The sequence below is a fragment of the Eriocheir sinensis genome, chromosome 19 (genome assembly GCF_024679095.1).
Source record: "Eriocheir sinensis breed Jianghai 21 chromosome 19, ASM2467909v1, whole genome shotgun sequence".
NCBI classification, from domain to species: Eukaryota; Metazoa; Arthropoda; class Malacostraca; order Decapoda; family Varunidae; genus Eriocheir; species Eriocheir sinensis.
In genome coordinates, this window is record NC_066527.1 from 557,501 (window position 1) to 580,000 (window position 22,500).

The 22,500-nt window shown below is 42.4% G+C and overlaps 1 protein-coding gene and 1 long non-coding RNA gene across 2 annotated transcripts in view; one reads left to right on the forward strand and one right to left on the reverse strand.

The window, feature by feature from the left end:
* Positions 1–22,500, reverse strand: part of LOC127000496 (uncharacterized) — a 63,991-nt gene that overhangs the window by 16,467 nt on the left and 25,024 nt on the right. The gene's annotated exons all lie outside the window — the stretch shown is intronic.
* Positions 1,881–22,500, forward strand: part of LOC127000493 (uncharacterized) — a 44,148-nt gene continuing 23,528 nt past the window's right edge. Inside the window, exon 1 of the mRNA XM_050864220.1 lies at positions 1,881–2,427. Within this exon, the coding sequence (XP_050720177.1) occupies positions 2,349–2,427 (79 nt within the window). The 5' untranslated portion in view covers positions 1,881–2,348. The remainder of the gene's footprint in view (positions 2,428–22,500) is intronic.

The window sequence follows — 22,500 nt, forward strand, 5'->3', positions numbered from 1 at the left end:
CTGCTCAGGTCTTCAATCACCTCTAACTTCAGCGACTTCGGTCAAGAGGAGCACCGGGGAACAGATTAGGTCAAGCAAGAGTCGTACATCATGGCAGCCACTATTAATAAAATTCGCCTGCGCCACTAACGGGCTGGGGTAGGCCAAGGTTAATAAGGCGTTGAAAGAGTAGAAGTTTTATTTTTTACGCGGGAAACTGTGCAAGGCTGAAACGACGGTGACAGTGACAAACAAGCGGATACAGAGACGGACGAACGGAGTGACGGCCAAGCGATCGAGAAGTAATAAGGTTAATATATAGTGATGAAAATGTTGCAGTTCTTACGTGGGAAATAATGCAAGGCTAAAACGGCGGTGACAGAGACAGAGACGGATACAAAGACGGACGACCGGGCTCACGGCCAAGCGATCGAGAACTAATCAGGTTAATATAGTGATGAAAATGTTGCAGTTCTTACATGAGAAACTATGCAAGGCTAACACGGTGGTGACAGGAGACAGAGAGACGGATTCACACACGGACGAACGGGCTCACGGCCAAGCGATCGAGAACTGAAAAAAGGTTCATATCGTCACCTTCGTAAGCAAACCGCCTAAGTCAATATTTTCTACTTTACAGGAAATAGGAAAAGAAGCGTCATTATCTCATTTGGCTTAATATTTAGGCAGAAATGAAAAGGCCAATTCTAGAACACTCAAACCCTGAATGACGAAGGCAACTATACAATAACGGGCGTGACGTGTTAAAAAATTGATGTAGACAAAAACCTGGAAATCGCTGAAAAATGACTTAGGCGATTATTTTATGAGGACGCTATGGTGTTTTACGCGGGACACTGTACATAGGCAAAGCGAGGTGGAGGTGTAGGCGCCTCAAGAATCGATTGGCGAGGCTGCGAAATGGAAGGTGATGGAAATAAAGTTTTTCGCAATGACACAAATGTTTCCCTTCGGCTTAAGTTAAGTAATGTAGTGTTGATTATGGAGAGTGGAAAAGTGATCGTGGTGGTAATGCTAGTGATGGAGGTGAAGGTTATGGCATCATTGTTGTTGTTGTTGTTGTTGTTGTTGTTGTTGTTGGTGGTGGTGGTGGTACTTGCAGATTTAGTAATGGTTGTTGTTGTTGTTGTTGTCGTCCTTGTTGTTGTTTTTCTGATGGTAATTAAGATAAGAAAATTACGTTAACGGCAATATTACACTACTACTACTACTACTACTACTACTACTACTACTGCTACTACTACTACTACTACTACTACTGCAACCATTACCCTTACCACCACTACCACCCCCACCACCACTACTATCACTACTACTACAACCACCACTACTACTATTACTACTATTATTATCATCATCATCATTATGAGCTAATTATCATAACAGTGTGTCCGCGTAACCAGAGTTGAGGGCGTTGGGAGGTGAGGGGAGGAGGAGGAGGAGGAGGAGGAGGAGGAAGAGGAAGAAAGAAATGGGGGAAGGGAAGAGGAGGAGGATAAGGAAAGAAGATGTATAGAAGATAGAGAGAGAGAGAGAGAGAGAGATAGAGAGAGAGAGAGAGAGAGAGAGAGAGAGAGAGAGAGAGAGAGAGAGAGAGAGAGAGAGAGAGAGAGAGAGAGTGTGTAAGGAGGAAGGTAAAGAAGGGAAAGGACAAAAAGGAAGGGAAGGGAAGGTTAGGAAGGAAAGGAAAATAAAGGAAAGGGATGGGAAGGAAAGGAAAGGAAAGGGAAGGGAAGGAAAAGAGAGGAAGGGAAGGTAAGTTGGCGGTAGGCGTGGTGTGGGCGTGGGAGGGGTGGGGGGGTGGGGGAAGGGCGCACCTCCACCCACCACCACCACCAGCTCTATATAACCCGGCGTCGCGGTGTGCCTCGCTTGACTTTCCCGCGTTCCTCCCTGCCTCTCACTCCTCTTCCGCGCTCTCCGCCAAGACCCACCAACAGAGAGAGAAAGAGAGAAGAGACAACGAAGGGAAAACGAGAGAGTGAAAAACCCTCCACTCTTACCTACACAGGGAGAGAAGATATAGACACTCCTTCCTTTCCTCCATCCCTGCCTTCCTTCCTTCTTCAAAACTTAGATCTCTTTTTCCGACTCGAAGTGAAGGTCTGAAATCGAGTACCACAACGCTTCGAAGTCCTCAAAACCACACTTCGGCTTCGTCCTTCAATAAGCTTTACTACATCCCTTAACCCTTAGAAGACCCCTGAACACCCTTTTTTAAGTCCCACCCTTATCGAAGCCCTTATCAGACTTTTACCCTTTAGCGACCCTTCTTTCTCTCTCCCTCGCGTGTAAAACCTTCAAGGCAAGCTCCCCACGTTACCATCACCGCCACCTTCACCACCACCATGCAGACCAGCGTAAGAATCTCCACCCTCCTGCTCTTTCTGCTGCCTCATCTGCTGCTCCTTGCCCCTGCTGCTGAAGGTAAGGTTACGCTATTATTTACATGATTATTATTATTCGTATTCGTAATGGCTGGGTGTCTTGTTACATGCCCAAGTTCTGATGGGCTTAAGATTGTGTGAGTGGACTTGAAGGGTTTCGTGTGTGTGTGTGTGTGTGTGTGTGTGTGTGTGTGTGTGTGTGTGTGTGTGTGTGTGTGTGTGTGTAACAGGTAATTTTGACAGCTTTTCACCTCCTAATTTTGTGTCTGTGTTTCTGTCTTTTAGTTTGCTTGTTTGTGTGTTCGTTAAATCCGTGAACTTTAAATTTTTCACAATTTTTTGTATTCTATTTTCTTGTGTTGGGAAAATTTTATGAAGTATTTTTGAAACGAAGAAAAAATCACAAAACTTTCATCACGTATCTTCATTACCTTCATAATATTTCATTCCTTCTTAGTTTCTCCTTTTTTCTCTCTAACTTTGTCAATTTTTTTCCACTTCGTCTCATTTTATTTTTCAAACTTCTGTCTTTCTTTCTTTCTCTAAATATTTTTCCATGTTTTTTTTTTCTAGTTCTTAGGGTTGTTAGTTAGGCACTTGAGGTGAAGGGAAGAATGTGAAGGAAGGGAGGGGGAGGAGGAATGGAAGGGAAGGAGAAGGATAGACTCAAATATACACAAGACATACGGAGACTATCGCTATACCAGCCAGTCTGCCCACTTACGGCGGCTCCTAAGAAACATTTATCTACCGTCTACGTCGATCGTGCTCACAGGGTTGTTTCTGCCGGAAGGGCGTTGGGATGGATAGGTCAGCTGCGTGGGAGTTTGCTCTGGAGGACCGCCGAGAGTTTGGACGGCGAGTGAGTGAAGTGACGGGCCCCTGGATGTATGCTCCCCATTAGTTAGTTAGTTCCATTTCCTCCCTGTCCCGTTCCTGCACTATTTTCTCTTCGTCAAGATCGTAAAGTTTTCCCGCTGGAGACTCGCTGTATGGCCGATTACTTTCGTTCATTGAGTTCAAGGAAAGACTCAAATAGCGAAGGAGTTAGAGTAGGAGCCAATCTTACTAACTAGCTACACCACGCCTAGGATAAGTATAGTTCCTTATTTTGCTTCGCTTTTGGTTAATTCCTTTCGTACCTTTTCTTTTTATTTTTCTTCCTTTTTTCCTTTTTTTTATTTTTGTTCTTGTTCTGCTTCTTCGTCTTCTTCTTCGCCTTCGTCTTCTTAAAGTTTTGCTCTTCTAGTTTTTTTCCTTCCTGCTTCTTTTCTTTCTATTCCAACACCTTTTTTCTTCTCTTTAGCCTTTTCTTCTTTTTCTTCCTCCTTCTACTCCTCCTTCCTCTTCTCGTTTTCGTCATTTCTTTCCTTAATTCTTTTTTATCGAATTCTTTTTCTTCCTTCCCTTCCTATCCATATTCACATTCCTCCTTCTCCTTCTCTTAGTCCTTCTCTTCTCCTCCTTCTCCTCTTATAAAAGACATCAACCTCTTCTTCCTCCTCTTTCTCTAACCCATTTTCCTCCTTCGTCTTCTCCTCCTCATCTTCCTTCACTTCTTCCTCCTTCTCCTTCAAATCCTCGTCCTCGTCTTCCTCCTCCTTCATCTCTTTTTACTCCTTTTCCTATTCCTTCAACTCCAAGTCCTCATTCTCCTCTTAGTCCTCCTTCCCCCCCTCCTCCTCCTCCTCCCACACTCGCCAAGGCATCAGTGGCCGGGTCGTCTACTCCAGTACTCGTGTTTCTTGTTCCTGTTTCGGCCAATCCGGGATATGAGAAACCCGAGAGAATATTTTTTTCGACTTCATTTGTTCCTCCTCCTCCTCCTTCAGCGTGTCTCTCCTTGTTTTTCTTTGTTTTGTTTCTTTCTCTCGTCTCTTTTTTTTCTCTCTCTCTCTCTTCTTCTGTCTCTTTCTTTTATGTTTCTCTCTATCTCTCGTTTTATCTCCTCCCTGATCTCTTTCTTTTTTTGTTGCTTTCTTTCGTTTCTTTTTTCGCCCTCTCTCTCTCTCTCTCTCTCTCTCTCTCTCTCTCTCTTGTTCAGTCACTATCTCTCGTTTTATCTCTTTCTCTCGTCCTTTCTCTTTCTCTCCCTCTCTCTATCTCTTTTTGTGGTCACTTTCTTCCTGATTTTTACATTTTTCTGAAGCTGTTTTGATATATTTCTGATTTATTGTTTTATTTCTGTCTTCGCTTTCTCTTTTTTCTTCTTATTAATTGTTTTATAATTAGTGTTAGTTTCTATGCAATTACTTCTTCAACATCGCCTTCATATCAGTTTTATTCTTCATCTTTCTCTGTCTCTTTCTTCCTTTCCTTTTTCCTCTTTATCTCCTCTTTCTCATTGTCCTACTTCTTCTTTTCCCTTTCCTTTATCCATCCCCAATTTTCCTTCTCCTCCTCCTCCTATTTTTCCTCTTTTTCCATTTTCTTACGATCGATTCTCTTTCTTCCTTACCTTCTTTCATCTTTTCCTTCTTCTTTTTTATCTCCTCTTTCTCATTCTCCTACTTCTTCTTTTCCTTTTCCTTTATCCAACTCCACTTTTCCTTCTCCTCCTCCTCCTATTTTTCCTCCTATTCCTTTTTCTTACTTTCGATCCTCTTTCTTCCTTCCTTTTATCATCTCTTCCTTCTTCTTTATCTTCCCTTTCTCATTCTTCTTTTCCTTTTCCTATATCCACCTCCATTTCTTCTTCTCCTCCTCCTCCTATTTTTCCTTTCTCTCGGATCGATCCTCTTTCTTCCTTTCCTTCATTCATCTTTTCTTTCTCCTTTTTATCTCCTCTTTCTCATTCTCCTACTTCTTCTTTTCCTTTTCCTTTATCCAACTCCACTTTCCCTTCTCCTCCTCCTCCTATTTTTCCTCCTATTCCTTTTTCTTACTTTCGATCCTCTTTCTTCCTTCCTTTTATCATCTCTTCCTTCTTCTTTATCTTCCCTTTCTCATTCTTCTTTTCCTTTTCCTATATCCACCTCCATTTCTTCTTCTCCTCCTCCTCCTATTTTTCGTCTTTTTTCTTTCTCTCGGATCGATCCTCTTTCTTCCTTTCCTTCATTCATCTTTTCTTTCTCCTTTTTATCTCCTCTTTCTCATTCTCCTACTTCTTCTTCTCCTTTTCCTTTATCCAACACCATTTCTCCTTCTCCTCCTCCTATTTTTCCTCCTATTTCTTTTTCTTACTTTCGATCCTCTTTCTTCCTTCCTTTTATCATCTCTTCCTTCTTCTTTATCTTCCCTTTCTCATTCTTCTTTTCCTTTTCCTATATCCACCTCCATTTCTTCTCCTCCTCCTCCTCCTATTTTTCGTCTTTTTTCTTTCTCTCAGATCGATCCTCTTTCTTCCTTTCCTTCATTCATCTTTTCTTTCTCCTTTTTATCTCCTCTCTCATTCTCCTACTTCTTCTTCTCCTTTTCCTTTATCCAACTCCATTTCTCCTTCTCCTTCTCCTATTTTTCCTCTTTTTCCATTTTCTTACGATCGATGCTCTTTCTTCTTTTCCTTCTTCTTTTTTATCTCCTCTTTCTCATTCTCCTACCTCTTCTTTTCCTTTTCCTTTATCCAACTCTACCTCTCCTCCTCCTTCTCCTATTTTTCCTCTTTTTCCATTTTCTTACGATCGATCCTCTTTCTTCCTTTCCTTCTTCTTTTTTATCTCCTCTTTCTCATTCTCCTACCTCTTCTTTTCCTTTTCCTTTATCCAACTCTACCTCTCCTCCTCCTTCTCCTATTTTTCCTCTTTTTTCCTTTTTCTAAGTGATCGATCCTCCAAAGAAATCATATTGGACAGAAACAACAACAACAACAACAACACGACAACCGCATCACCAACAACACTCTTCTTGAACATGCAGAAACTTTCCTCTTTTTTATCAGTTTTCTTTCCCTTCTTCCCTTTCCTCCCTTCCTTTGCATTTTCTTTCTCTTGTTTTTTTTTCCTATTCCTTCACACCGCTTTCTTTTCTTTCGTTTCTCCTCTATTGCTTCTTCTTTTGTTTTCTCCTTTCTTCTTCTTCTTTCTTCTTCTTCTACTACCACCACCACTACTACTACTACTACTACTACTACTACTACTACTATTACTACTACTCCTACTACTACTGCTACAATCCACACACACACACACACACACACACACACACCCCTCATAGAATTTTTCCTTCCTTTTTTCTTTCTTTTTTTCCATCAATTATTTTTTTCCTCGTACCCATAAAGAAATTGTTCCTTGACTGTGGACGGGACGCTCGCCTGACTACGCTAAAAAGTCAAGCGAGACCCCAAATTATTATTATTATTATTATTATTATTATTATTATTATTATTATTAAGAATCAATTAGTCAAATGGATTAAGGTCACGAAGATTTCCGGGAAAGGCAATGAAATACGAGTCCAAGGGTGGGGGGCTGAGAGAGAGAGAGAGAGAGAGAGAGAGAGAGCACCTGTTGCATACCTTAGGGCTCCACAGGTGTTAGGGAGAGGGTGCTGGAAGGATCATTGAATCTGCCTTTATGTGTGTGTGTGTGTGTGTGTGTGTGTGTGTGTGTGTGTGTGTGTGTGTGTGAAAAGCTGGAGTTTTCAGATGAATATGAACAAAACGTCAAGATAAGAGATTTTTCTTCTATACGTTTAGCTTCCGAAGACGAGTATCGACGTTTTTCTTCTCTCCTTCGGCTCGGCTCCCCGCCATTGCTGTTGCTTGTTCTCGGCGTTTAGGTCTATACACAGCGGTGGCCGGGCAGGCGTGGGGAGGCTAAATTGGACAAACTGTTATAATCCGTCAAGCCAGCGGCGGCAGCGAGTGGGACTGAGGCCACGAAAGGATAAAGGCGAAAAGGACGGGTCGGGGCGCGCGGGGACACAGAGCTCAGCGGACACTCCTGCCTCCCTCTGGCGGACTAACGCATTTGCTAACTCGTCACTGCCAGCGCTATTTCCACTCGCGTTGGGGGTAGATATTACACAACACCGCATTTATATTATCTTTTCGGCAATACTTTAGCGGGCCATTCAGCGTTCACATAGGCTGGCGTTCACATAAGCTGGCGTTCACATAGGCTGGCGTTCACATAAGCTGGCGTTCACATAGGCTGGCGTTCACATGGTCTGGTGTTCACATGGGCTGGCGTTCACATAAGCTGGCGTTCACATAGGCTGGCGTTCACATAAGCTGGCGTTCACATAAGCTGGCGTTCACATGGTCTGGCGTTCACATAAGCTGGCGGTCACATAAGCTGGCGTTCACATGGGCTGGCGTTCACATGGGCTGGCGTTCACATAGGCTGGAGTTCGCATAGGCTGGCGTTCACATGGGCTGGCGTTCACATAAGCTGGAGTTCACATAGGCTGGCGTTCACATAGGCTGGCGTTCACATAAGCTGGCGTTCACACAGGCTGGCGTTCACATGGGCTGGCGTTCACATAGGCTGGCGTTCACATAGTCTGGCGTTCACATAAGCTGGCGTTCACATAGGCTGGCGTTCACATGGGCTGGCGTTCACATAGGCTGGCGTTCACATAGGCTGGCGCTCACATAAGCTGGCGTTCACATAGCGTGCTGGCCCGGCGTTCAAGAAGACACAGGTTCGCGTCCCTCCCGTCGCTACTAACAAGCTGGCAATTTTTCAGTCACCGCCGAGTGGCCTAAGACTCCCCACATGGTGCCCTGAAGACCATCTATCAACCCGGACTCTAGACTCTCCCGTAAAATGGATCAAATATGAGTTCCGAGAGCCAAGCAAGATGTCGCCATTATAAACACTTGCCTGCTCAACAACCGGTTGGGGCCGACCATCAAGCACCATAAAGAAAGCTTCCGTCTTCTTTTTCTTTTCCTTTCACTTTTCTTTATCGTTTTATTCATTTTTTTTTCTTTTTCTTTTTTTTCTTCATCCTCCTCTTTCTCCTCCTTCATTTTACTTCTCCTTTTCCTATTTTTTCTTGTGCTTTTCTTTTTAATTCTTCTTCTATATCTTTCCCTTCTTCTTCGCTTCCTCCTCTTTCTCCTCCTCCTCCTTTTTCTTTTTTTTCCTTTTTTGTTTTCTTTCTCTTCTTCTTCCTCCTCCAATACCACCACCATTACCACCACCACCACCACTTCCTCCTCCTCTTCCTCTTCCTCTTTAAACTCTTCCTAAGTTTAGTTGTTTTCTTGTTTTCACGCCCTTCCTATTTACCTTCTTTTATTTTCTTTCTCCTGTTTTCAAGGTTTCTTTTTCTCCCACTAATTCTCTCTTTCCTTCTTCTTTTCTACGATTCTCTCTTTTCGTCTTCTCTTTCCTATCCTTTCTTTTTTTTTTTGCTTTTGTGTCTCTTTTTCTTATTTGTTGTTATATTTTTCTTATTTCCGCCTTTCGTTCTTTTCAGATTTGCATATTATAATTTTTCTTTCCTTTTTTTGGGGGTATTAACTTCTCCTTTTCTTTCTCCTTCTTTCTTTTTCTCTCTTTTCGTCTTCTCTTTCCTATTCTTTCTTTTTTTGCTTTTATATCTCTCTTTTTCTTATTTGTTGTCATATTTTTCTTTTTCCGCCTTTCTTTCTTTTCAGATTTGCATATTATAATTTTTCTTTCCTTTTTTTTAGGGTATTAATTTCTTCTCCTTTACTTTTTTTTCTCCTTCTTTCTTTTTCTTCATTTCTTTTCACTGTATTCAATTTTCCTTTCCTCTTTTTTTACGTATCAATTTCTTCTTTACTTCTCTTCCTTTTTCTTTCTCTTCCTTATTCCATATTTCTTGCTTTTCTCTGCATTCTCTTTTTTCATATTTCTCTAATTTATCGAGTTTCCTTTTCTTTTATTAATTTCTTTTCATTTGATCCTCCTCCTTGTTCTTCTTCCTTTTCTATATTTCTTGCTTTTCTCTGCATTCTTCTTTTTACTGATTTTATTAACATTTCCTTTCTCTTCTTCTGGTTCTAGTTTCATCTCCTTAACTTTTCTTCCTTCTCCCTCCATCCTTAGTTCTTGCTTTTCACTGTATTCTTATTTATACTGATCCTCTTGAGCTTTCGTTTCTTGCTTTCATATAAATTCTTCTTTTTTAATTTTACGTTCTGCCTATGGTGCCGGTAGTCTTTCTTGGTGGGGTCTGGTGGTCGGCCCCAGCCCGTTATGGCGCAGGCAAGTGTTAATAGTGGTGCCATCTTGCCTGGCTCATGTTGCCCCTCGGAGCTCATTCTTGATTTCCCTTGGACAGTTCCTCTAGAGTGCGGGTTGCTAGGTGGTCTTCAGGACAGCATGTGTGTAGTTCAGGAGCAGTAAGTAGCTTTCTTTACGCCCTTGAACTGTCTCCTTAGCTTTAAAAAAAAAGTCTAAGCCATTTTTGCTTCTCACTGCATTGTCCTTTTTATTATACTTCTTAACCTTTCGTTTCTCTCGTGTAAATATCTTTTCCCGTTCTGATTTACTGCCTTTCTTATCCTTTCTTTCTTTCCTCACACTGCCGCCTCATATCGTATTTCTGCTCTGTGCCACAATAGTTCTCGTCTTTTTCCCTCTTTCCTTCGTTCCTTCTTTCATGAATCAAGTATTATTTTCATTCTTCTTCTTCCTCTTCTTTTTGTAATATTCCTTTTCTCTTTTTTCACCAGCCTTTATAACTTATTTTATCCTCCCCTTTCTTAACGTGTCGTGTATTTCTCTCCCTTTTTCCCTATTCTATTCTTTTCTGATCCTTTTTCATTTTCGTCTCTTTCCCATAATACTCTTTTTCTTTCTCCCTTCCTTCGTGAATCAAGTATTATTTTCTTTCTTCTTCTATATACTCCTTTTTTTTCACACGTTCTATCTACTTTTATTCTTCCATTTTTTAGTCTTCTTTATTTCCCCATTTTTTCACCACCCTTTCTATCTACCTTTGTCCCTCCTTCTCTTTCTGTGTCATGTATTTCTCTCTCCCTCTTCTCTATTCTTCGCTTCGTTTCTATTTCCGTCGCCTCCCCTTCCCGTAATAGATTCTTCGCTCGTCTATTTCGGTCACTTAATTATTATCTTAACAATTCCAATTCGCAAAACCCGGACGTGAATCTAAATATTGTCGAGTCCAGATTTTGCCTGCTTGAAATATATATAAGTGTGTGTGTGTGTGTGTGTGTGTGTGTGTGTGTGTGTGTGTGTGTGTGTACTACTACTACTACTACTACTTCATCATCATCATTATCATAAAAAAGAGAGAAGAAAGAAAGGAAGGAAGGGAGGAAGAAAGAAAGAAAGAAAGATAGAAAGAAAGGAAGGAAAGAAGGAACGAAGGAAAGAAAGAAGGAATACAGAAAAAAAAGTTAAAAGCGACGCCCAATAATTGAAAGACTAAGGAAGTAGAATACGAAGAAAAATAAAAAAATCGTAGAAATAAGGAGAAAACACAAATAAACAAACAAACAAGTGAGAAAGCAGAGAAGCAACAGGAGTAAGTGAGAAAGAGGAGGAGGAGGAGGAGGAGGAGGAGGTGGAGGAGGAGGTGGAGTAGGAGAAGATAAAAGACGAGGAGGTGAAGGAAGAGATGGAAAAAGAACATTACAGATTCATTGATGTGTGTGTGTGTGTGTGTGTGTGTGTGTGTGTGTGTGTGTGTGTGTGTGTGTGCGCTCTCTCTCTCTCTCTCTCTCTCTCTCTCTCTCTCTCTCTCTCTCTCTCTCTCTCTCTCTCTCTCTCTCTCTCGGGACACAATGCAAGGCGTCCCATGGCGTATATATTGGCATTCTTTAGTCTCCCTCCCCACGTAGCGGCACTTCCTAGCATTTGCATGTCGCCGCGCTGATAAGGTTAATCCTCAGTCTTTTTCATGCATTATTTGACATCTAGCCTTTCACGCACGCACACGTACACGGCGCTGAAGCATACACCCGCACACACAAATGAGCAACGCTTTTTAGCTATTCTCCTGTTTTTTTCCTTCCTTACTTTCTTCCATCCTTCACTACTGTCGTTTTTTCTTTCTCCCTTCCTCTCTTTCTTCTTCCATTTATCGCTGACTTTATTTTATTCTATTTTTAACGTTCCAGCCTATGGCTGGGGTAGGCTTTCTTGGAGGGCCCTGATGGTCGGGCCCAGCCCGTTGTGGCGCAGGCAAGTGATTATAATGGCGCCATCTTGCTTGGCTCATGCTGTTCCCCGGAGCTCATATTTGAGCCTCTATTTAGAGAGAGAATCTGGAGTCCAGGCTAGCTTGGCCTAGGTGGGAACTCTAATACTTTGATCGCCGTCGCTCTTTAGCCCCACCCATATGCGCCGACGGACCGGGTGGGGTGACCTGTCTCTCTCTGTCGGCCTGGGACGCGAACCCACCCGCGTCCAGAAGGACGCGGCGCCGGCACGCTAACCACTCAGCCACCGCCTTCCCACTGCCACTGCTTTTATGTTTATCTTCTTTCTTTACTTCCTTCATTTTTAATGATTTCTTGCCTGCTTTCTTTACTTCATTCCATCCTTCCGACTTATTATTATTATTATTATTATTATTATTATTATTATTATTATTATTATTATTATTATTATTATTATCAATATTATCAATATCATCATTATCATTAAACCAGCAACAACAATAATAACAACAACAGCAAAGAACCAATACCTCACAATCCATACTTATTCGAGGGGGGGGGGGGGTGTAGGAGAGGGGGGTAGAAGACTGCAGTGGACGGGGGGACGAGGAGGAGGAGGTAAAGTAGGGGGTGCAGCACTTGAGGGGGGCGGTGAAGGGTAAGGTAGACCCGGCCTTTTCCAGAAGACACAGGCCATTATGCGGGCCATTAGCGGAGCGCAAAGGCGGGGCGGAGCGAGTGAGGGGCCGTGGGCGAGTGGCGTGATAGTTACGACTCTCGGGTGTCCATTCTGCCGGTGCCTTGCTTAACGAGCTGCGGGGAGACCTGAGGCGCTATTCCCAGACGTCTGCGTCTCTCACGTCAACCATTTCCAGGAGCCATAAAACGGGATCAGTCGGGTATCAATGAAAGTTTTTTAGGTTCATGGAATAGAAGAATGGCCAGACTACCACCAGGGTCATAGAAGTACCCCTGGAAATGCCCGATACTCCTACGAAAGCCTTGTAAAATAGTTGTGAGCCCGTGGAGGTTAGCAGATAGGTGGATACATAGGTACCTTAAGAGATATGTGACTGCGGGACTGAGTGAATAACAAAACGATTAATATAAAACCGAGTGAATTAATAAAGATACATGATTGGAATGAAGAGGAAGAAAGAGTAGAAGAAGTAGTAGTATTGGGCGGAGGAGGAGGAGGAGGAGGAGGAGTAGGTGGATAATGATGAGAAAGGAGGAGTAGGAGTAAGAGTAGAAGTTGGGGGAAGAGAAGGAGGGAGAAAACAATGCGGAGTAAGTAGGAGGAGGAGGAGAAGGAGGAATACGAGAAGGAATATGAGTAGGAGAAGGAGGACGACGAGGAGGAGGAAAAGGAGAATGAAGAGCAGGAGAGGAAGAGTAATAAGACGTAAAACAAAGGAAAAAGACAAAGAAACAAAGAAGAAAACACTAAGGAGAAAAAGGCAGAAGGAATGAAAACGAAGCAAAAAGAACAAGAAATCGAAAATACATATAATTACAGACATAAAAATACCCGCTACGAACGAACGCCTCCACTTCGTACTCCTCGGACAGACCTAATTAAAGAATAAATTAATTTGGATCTCACCTCAACGCTGCCGGCGACACGAAGACGACACTGAAGGGAAAATAATGAATGATAACACCACCACCACCACCACCACCAGAACCATCATCTCCATCACCGCTACCACCATCAGTACCAGCTTCAACACCTCCACCATCATCACCACCACCACAACCACCAGTAACATCATCTCCATCACCGCTAAAACCATCAGTACCAGCTTCAACACCTCCACCATCATCACCACCACCACCACCACTAGTACCATCATCTCCATCACCGCTACCACCACCAGTACCAGCTTCAACACCTCCACCATCATCACCACCACCAGTACCATCATCTCCATCACCGCTACCACCACCAGTACCAGCTTCAACACCTCCACCATCATCACCACCACCACCACCACCAGTACCATCATCTCCATCACACTACCCCCACCAGTACCAAAGCTTCAACACCTCCCCACCACCACTAGTAACATCATCTCCATCACCGCTACCACCACCAGTACCAGCTTCAACACCTCCACCATCATCACCACCACCACCACCACCAGTACCATCATCTCCATCACCGCTAAAACCATCAGTACCAGCTTCAACACCTCCACCATCATCACCACCACCACCACCACTAGTAACATCATCTCCATCACCGCTACCACCATCAGTACCAGCTTCAACACCTCCACCATCATCACCACCACCACCACCACCACTAGTACCATCATCTCCATCACCGCTACCACCACCAGTACCAGCTTCAACACCTCCACCATCATCACCACCACCACCACCACCAGTACCATCATCTCCATCACCGCTACCACCATCAGTACCAGCTTCAACACCTCCACCATCATCACCACCACCACCACCACTAGTACCATCATCTCCATCACCGCTAAAACCATCAGTACCAGCTTCAACACCTCCACCATCATCACCACCACCAGTACCATCATCTCCATCACCGCTACCACCACCAGTACCAGCTTCATCAACTCCATCAACACATCCACCATCATCACCACCACCACAACCATTACCACCACCATTCATCATCTTCTTCTTCTTCTGTATCTTGCTCTCTTTTTTCCTTCGTCTTTATTTACTTATTTCCTCCTTCTCCTCCTCCTCCTCCTTCTCTTCCTCCACCACCACCACCACCACCACCACTTCATCCTCTCCTAATACACAACGAGCACACAATACAGAGGACACGACAAGCTAAATCTTTCTATAACGTTAACGAGGGATTGCTGCTCCTAATAACCTGCTAATCGATAGCTAATTGGCACACATCCACACCCATATACCCCCTCCCACACACACACCCTTACCCACGCACCGCCTACCTACGTACCTACACCAGCTCACACTAACGCACACAGGCTCGTTAGGTCTTCTTATAAACAGGATAATCATGGGATACAGGAGAGGGTAGACAAAGAATAGCATAATGTGAGGTGGGTGTCTCTCTCTCTCTCTCTCTCTCTCTCTCTCTCTCTCTCTCTCGCCCACTTTCATTCTTTCTCTCCCATCTCCTTCAGTATCTTTTTAATGAGACTTGAAAATAGGTCTTTAGCGTGAGGGTAGTGCTTAAAAATATAACTTGGAAGCCGCGAGGAAACTTTAAGGAGCACTGCAGGGGAAATATTCCCAAACATTACGTCGCCCAAGCTTACATGTTTGACACTGTTTTCGTATATGAGTGTTTGTTTGGGCATTTCCAGGGGTAGTTTTATGGCCCTGGCGGTAGTTTGACCCTTCTTCTGTACCTTGGACCTCAAACAATACTCATTAGAATCCGACTGATCTCCTCTTCGGCCTTTGAAAATTGTCGCTGTGGGAGGCGGAAGTGTAGGAGTTTGGGTCATTTCCAGGGGTAGTTGTATGACCCTGGCTGTAGTTTGACCCTTCTTCTGTACAATAAACACTCATTAGAACACGATTGCTCTCCTTTTCTGCCTTTGGAAATTGCTGATGTGAGAGGAGGAAGCGTCTGAAAATACTGACTCTGGACTGGGCCGCGCTGAGCCACGGGAGGTAATGAAATCCTGGGAGCATTGACCGTAGACTTTACCCATCTGCTCGACATAGCACGCATACATGCATTATTTAACTCCAAAGGTACAGACGCTTCAGGGGCAAAGTAAACATATAGAAAAACCTGAAAAAAACTATCCCTCTTTGTCCATTCATATACTACTGTTCTGAAGGCGTAAGAGGAGGGATGGATTTGAGCGAGCATTCTAATTATGTATATTTTTAGGGTAACGGAAATAGCTCAGACTTTTTCTATAATATCCTTTTTTTTATTCATTCCTTTCTTTTTTTCTTTCTTTCATTCTTTCTTAACTTTTCTTTCTTTAATCTTTTATTTTCTTTCCCTCCTTTCCTTTCTTTATTTTTTTCCTTTCATTTCCTTATCTTAATTTTCTTTATTCCTTTCTCTCTCTCTCTCTCTCTCTCTCTCTCTCTCTCTCTCTCTCTCTCTCTCTCTCTCTCTCTCTCTCTCTCTCTCTCTCCTCCCTCCCTTCATCCCTCCCCTCTCTCTTCCCAAATTCCTTCACCTCAACCTAAACTAACTCCACAACCACCACCGCCATCACCACCACCCCTACCACCACAACCACCACCACCACTGCCACCCCTACCACCACCACCACCACCACCACCACTGCCACCGCCACCACCACTACCACCCACATTTTAAAGATTAACATCACCACTTTTCTCAGACACCAATAACTTATAAAACAGAACCACCACGCAAGACTCGCCTGACAGACCCCAGATGGACCTCACATGTATATATTAAGAGTCGACTTCAGACATATAAATTTACCTCCTATATTAATTTCTCCTCGCCTCGGCCACAAATGTTTTCAGAATGTTTAAAAAGGAGAGAGAGAGAGAGAGAGAGAGAGAGAGAGAGAGAGAGAGAGAGAGAGAGAGAGAGAGAGAGAGAGAGAGAGAGAGTAAATAACTTTCCTCCTCACACCTTTGCCTCACACGCCACCTGGAGGAGACTGAACTAATTAAGGTAAAAATGAAGGTGAAATAGGAAGCCGAGAGGGAGGGAAGGGAGGAGAGGGAGAGGTCGGTAGGTGGAAAGGGAGAGGAAGGGAGAGGAAAGGAGGGAGGGGGAGGTAGAGATAGAGAAGGATGAGGGAGAGAGAGGGAAGAAATAAAGGAGAGGGAAAGAGAAGTAGGCGGTGAGGAGAGGAGGGAGGGAAGGAAAGGAGAGAAAGGGAGAGAGAGTGAAGGGAGGGAGATGGAGGTGAGAAATAAAGGAGAGAGAGAGAGAGAGATGGAGAAGTACCAGTAAAAGAAGAGACAGGGTGAGAAGACGGAGGAAAGGAGAGATAGATAAGGAGAGAGAGGAGGAAGGGAGATGAAGATTAAAATGGAGAGAAAATGAAGGAGGGAAGGAAGGGAAGAGAGAGAGAGAGAGAGAGATGAATGTAAGAAAGAAAAAAAAGGAAGCAGGAGGTACGGAAGGAAGAAGGGATAAATGGAGGTAAGAGAGATGGAGGAAAAAAGGATAGAGGAGGAAAGAAGATGGAGGTAAAGAGAGGGAGGAGGAGGAGGAGGAGAAGGAGGAGGAAGAGGAGGAGGAGGAGGAGGAGGAGAGAAAATGTTTGGTTAGTGGAGAAGTGTTTGGTAAGAAGGGAAGCTGGAGGTGACTTAAGCATTGTCCTCTCTCTCTCTCTCTCTCTCTCTCTCTCTCTCTCTCTCTCTCTCTCTCTCTCTCTCTCTCTCTCTCTCTCTCTCTCTCTCTCTCTCCATGTTCTTCTTCCTCTTTTTCTTCTCTTTACATATTCAAAAGCGATTCCTCTTCCTTCTTCTCCTCCTCCTCCTCCTCCTCCTCCATCTTAGGGGACCTCAAACTGCTCCCGTTTATAAGAGCTAAATCATCACTAGACCTCAGTAGAGTACACACACACACACACACACACACACACTCACACACACACACACACGCACACACATGGACAGACAAACACACATACATACATACATACACAGAGAGAGGGAGCGAGAGAGGAGAGGGAGAAAAAAGCGAGAGCAAAAGGGAGACAGAGACAGAGAGACAGAGACAGATGCAGAGAGAGAGAGAGAGAGAGAGAGAGAGAGAGAGAGACACAGAGATCCCCACAATTGAAGAGGTCACTGAATAAAGTATAGGAAGATGACAGTCGCTGGGGGGATTTGCGTCGCTGGCCTGCCCGTCACGTCGCCGCCTCTACGATTAATAAACGCTCGCCGCTGAATAATGGAGGAGCGGGATTAAACATGCTAACACCGCCGCTTCCATCACCGCCTCTAGGAGTGTTTTAAGGCGAGACATATATACATAGTAGATAAAACAGAAGCATAGACTAGTACATATTAATGGTTAGATACAGAGACAGACAAATATGAGCAGATACAGACGGAAACAAAGACGAATAAACAGATGGATAGATACAGAGAGGATACAGATAGACGGACACTTAGAAAGACACATAGATGAATAAAGAAAGACAAGCACAGAGCCAGATACATAGACGGATAGAGGCAAATAGGAACATTTAGACAGGCGAACAAACATGTGTGTGTGTGTGTGTGTGTGTGTGTGTGTGTGTGTGTGTGTGTGTGTGTCTGTCGGTCTGTGTGTGTGTGTGTGTGTGTGTGTGTGTGTGTGTGTGTGTGTGTGTGTGTGTGTGTGTGTGTGTGTGAGGGGTGCGTGCTTGCGTGGGGGTGTGCGTGCGTACGTGTGTGTGCTACTGAGGTCAGGGTACAACAAAAAATCTTCTACGAATCTCTCTTCACTGCCACTATAATGGAGGAGGAGGAGGAGGAGGAGGAGGAGGAGATACTACCCATTGGAGGAAGAAAAATGACGTCAATGTGCAATTTTTAAATAAATAAAAATAAATGAAAATAGTTTGAAAATTTTCTTTAGAGTTACTCCTATTGTCCCATTCTCTCTCTCTCTCTCTCTCTCTCTCTCTCTCTCTCTCTCTCTCTCTCTCTCTCTCTCTCTCTCTCTCTCTCTCTCTCTCTCTCTCTCAACGTTGTTCAGCTATTTTTCTCCCCCCTTTCTTCCTACTTTCTTTTCTTTATCGCTTTCTTTCTTTCCTTTTTTCTTTCTTTCTATCTTTTTCTTTCTTTATCTTTAACGAATGAAGGGAGACAAGACTGAAGGGATAAAAAGTAACAGGAAAGAAAGAATGGAAAAAAAGGGAGCAAATAAGAAAGGAAGAGAAACGAAGAAATGTCAAAAGAAAGATAAGAAGGGAAAAGAAAAGAAGGGAAGAAGAGAAAAAGAGGGAAGGAAAAGAAGGGAGGAGAAAAGAAGGAATGGAAAAAGAAAAGAAGAGAAACGAAGAATGAAAAAAAAGAAAGATAAATGGGATGGAGGAGAAAGGAAGAGAAAGAAGGGAAAAAAGGAAAGAGAAACGAAGGAATGAAAAAAGAAGGGGAGAGAAAAGAATGTAAGAGAAAGAAGGGAAGGAAGAGAAGGGAAGATAAAATAAAGGGAAGGGAAAAGAATGGAAGAGAAAATAAAGGGAAGGAAGAGAAGGGAAGATAAAATAAAGGGAAGGAAAAGAAGGGAAAATAAAATAAAGGGAAGGGAAAAGAATGAAAGAGAAAGAAGGGAAGGAAGAGAAGGGAAGATAAAATAAAGGGAAGGGAAAAGAATGGAAGAGAAAATAAAGGGAAGGGAAAAGAAAGGAAGGAAAAGAAGGGAAGAGAAAATAAAGGGAAGGGAAAAGAAAGGAAGGGAAAGAAGGGAAGGAAAATACAATACCCAGAAAAAGAATAAAATAAACATGCAAGAAATTAAGTAGATAATTAACGGGAATAATTAACAGAGAGAGAGAGAGTAGGGCAATGGTTTCTCTCTCTCTCTCTATATCTCTCTCTCTCATCTACTCTTTTTCATTCTTCTTTCTCTCAATCTTTATCCTTTTTCTCTCTCACATCCTATTTACTTTCTTTTTCTTTCTCTCTCTCTCTTTCCACCCTTCTCCTCCTCTTCTTCCTCCTCGTCCTCCTTGCCCTCTTCACGTAACATCATCTATCCACGCAGACCACAAGTTCGACAGGCAATCACGCTTTTGAAACCCACGTAGCCAAAACCTTAGAGGCTGACTGACAAGCGGCATTTTTCACCTTACGTCCGCTTCTTAGTCCTTACCACGCTCTCACTGGCCTCTTGTCTGTCTGCGTGTCTGTCTCTGCGTCTGTCTCTGTCTGTGCGTGAGTGCGTCTGTCTTTGCCGATGTCTGTCTGTCTCTCTCTTTCTCTTCTTTTAATTCCTTTCCTCTCCTCTTTTCCATTTCATTCCTTTACACGCTCTTAGATTCTCATTATCTTTTTTCCATTCCTTCGTGTTCTCTATAATTTTCCTTTCTTTCCTTTCACTTCGTTTCCTTTATTTATTTCCCGATCATTTCCTTCCTCACCTTTTCTCTCTTAACCCATTCCTTTATTCTTATTATTTCTCTTCCTTTTATCGTTTCCTTTTCTTACTTTTCCTAATTTTTCTATCTTCCATTTCATTCTTCTTAGCATTCTCTCTTTTTCATTTCCGTTTCACTTTTTCTCATCTCTTTCCCGTCCTCTTTTTCTCTCCTTGTTCTCTCTTTTTTTTTCATTCCATTCATTAACCAATTCTCTCTTACCCGCCATTTTTATTCCTTTCATATCTTCTCTATTACTTTCCTTCTTTTCAGTTCATCCTTTCCATTCCCTTTTTTTGTTTATCCATTTTACTTCTCGTTAACCTGCCATTCTTTCCCTTTCTCATTCTATTTCTTTCCTTCTTTTCAATTTATCCTTCCCTTTTTCTTATTCTATTTATCCATTTTTCTTCTCGTTAACCTGCCATTCTTTCCCTTTCTCATTCTATTTCTTTCCTTCTTTTCAATTCATCCTTCCCTTTTTCTTATTCTATTTATCCATTTTTCTTCTCGTTAATCAGCCATTCTTTCCCTTTCTCACCCCAATACATTCCTTCTTTTCAATCCACCTTTCTCTTTTCCCTCTCTTTCCTTTCCCCTCCCTCTCTTTCACCACCAATCCCTTTCCCCTTCCCTCTTTTTCCTTCCCTCGCTGTCCTGGTCCTTGTTTGGGTCTGCCGTGTAAGGGATTCGCGTAGTTTGTAGTTTGTTTACATGTCAAGGCTGGGACGAGGCGGGATTTGTGGAGCCGTCAGACAAGAGGGAGGGAGAGAGAGAGGGAAGGGTGGGAGGGATGGAGGGAGAAGGAGAGAGGTCTGTACAGATATATTTATTACGTACATATATAGAGAGATGGAGATATAAATGGAGGAAGGGTAGGTGGGAGAGAGAGGGAGAGAAGGAGAGGGAAATGGACATAGATAGATAGATAGACAGAGAGAGACGAAGGGAGGTAGGGAGGTGAGAAGGAAAGGAGAGAAGAGAAAGGGGTAGATAAAGAGACACATAGTTGAACAAGCCCATTCACACTTTTTATAGACACAAAAATCCCTGCCTACGATCTCTTATATGAAAATAATTCATATAAATCCCCCCCGTAATAAGTTATTCACCTTGGAACCAATTTCTAAGCCGCTGGTTCTGCTAGAGAGCTCAGAGGCGACTTTCCTTAACATAGTGAACGGACAACAAAAGGAGGTTGAAAGAGCTGGCTTAAAATAGCCTAAATATTTAAGTCTCCCCTTCACACAATATACCCAAGTCGCCCCCTCGCCACAGCCTCACTCTTAAAGAAAACGGGCCGCTCCCTCTCACTATTTACAGAATTATAAGCTTCTAATTAATATTGAGGTAGAGGTGTTTGATGCTATTATTGATGGTGTTATTGAAATTATTATTATTATTATTATTATTATTATTATTATTATTATTATTATTCCTATTATTATTATTATTATTATTATTTTCCTACCATTGTTATTCCTATTATTATCACTATTAATATTACTGTAATATTACTTCTTCCCCTCTTCCTCTTTCTCTTCCTCATCCTCCTCGTTTTCCTTTCTCTTCTTCTTCCTCCAACTTCTCATTCTTTTTCTCCTCCTGCTATTACTACTACTACTACTACTACTACTACTACTACTACTACTACTACTACTACTACAACTACTACTACTACTACTTCTACAACCACCACCACCACCACCACCAGCACTACTACTACTACTACTACTACTACTACACGTATTTTTCCTTCGGCTATAGACACAACAAAAGCCAATCCAAGAAATATATAACTAATGTGAGTCCCTGATGATACATTGTGGCAGGAAGTAACGCGAGAAAGAAAGAAAGTGGGAGGGAAGAAAAGTTAGAAGAAAGAACGAAAGAAAAGAAGAAAAAGAATTGATAGAAAGAAAGGAGGAAGGTAAGAAAAGGACTGAAAGAAAGAGGAAAGTTAGAAAGAAGGGAAAAAATAAAGATGTTAGATAAGTTAATAGATAAATAGAGAGAAAAAAGGATAAATGACTAACAAAGTGAACGAGGGAAGGAAGGAAGGGTGGAGGAAAGGAAGGTAGGAAGGAAGAAAGAAAGAAAAATTGGATGAAAAGAAGGAAGGAAGGAAGGAGGGAAGAGAAAAAAGATAGCACGAAGAAAGGAAAGATGGAAGAAAGGAAGGAAGAAAGGAAGGTAGGAAGGAAGAAAGAAAGAAAAATTGGATGAAAAGAAGGAAGGAAGGAAGGAGGGAAGAGAAAAAAGATAGCACGAAGAAAGGAAGGATGGAAGAAAGGAAGGAAGAAAGGAAGGTAGGAAGGAAGAAAGAAAAAAAGAATGGATGAAAAGAAGGAAGGAAGGAAGGAGGGAAGAGAAAAAAGATAGCACGAAGAAAGGAAAGATGGAAGAAAGGAAGGAAGAAAGGAAGGTAGGAAGAAAGAAGGAAAGGATGAAAAGAAGGAAGGAGGGAAGAGAAAAAGGTAGAACGAAGAAAGGAAGGAAAAATATATCACTTGAGAGAAAGAAGAAAGAAAGGAAGGAAGGAAAAAAGGAAAAATGGAAACAAATTAACAAAAGAAAACAGACAGAGAGAAAGAAGGAAATAAGAAACCAAAATAAAGAGCAACAAGAAAAGCGAATAAATGACGGAATTGATCGAGAAACAAAATAAATAAAAATATAAGAAAAAAAACACAAATATTTCCCGTCAAACAGAAAAACAAAGAATTAACAAACTCGATAATTAAATAAAAATATAGACTTGGAAATAAATAAAATAAAAGGAAAAAAAAGAAAAATGAGAGAGAGAGAGAGAGAGAGACAACAACATGATTAAGAAATTAAGGAAAAAAAGAAACAAAAAAACATTCGAAGCGGATCGAGTGAAAAAAACAAACAAAATATTTGGTGAAACTGGAAGGAAAAATCTAATAAACAACACACACACACACACACACACACACACACACACACACACACACACACACACACACACACACACACACACATACAGACACGCACATAC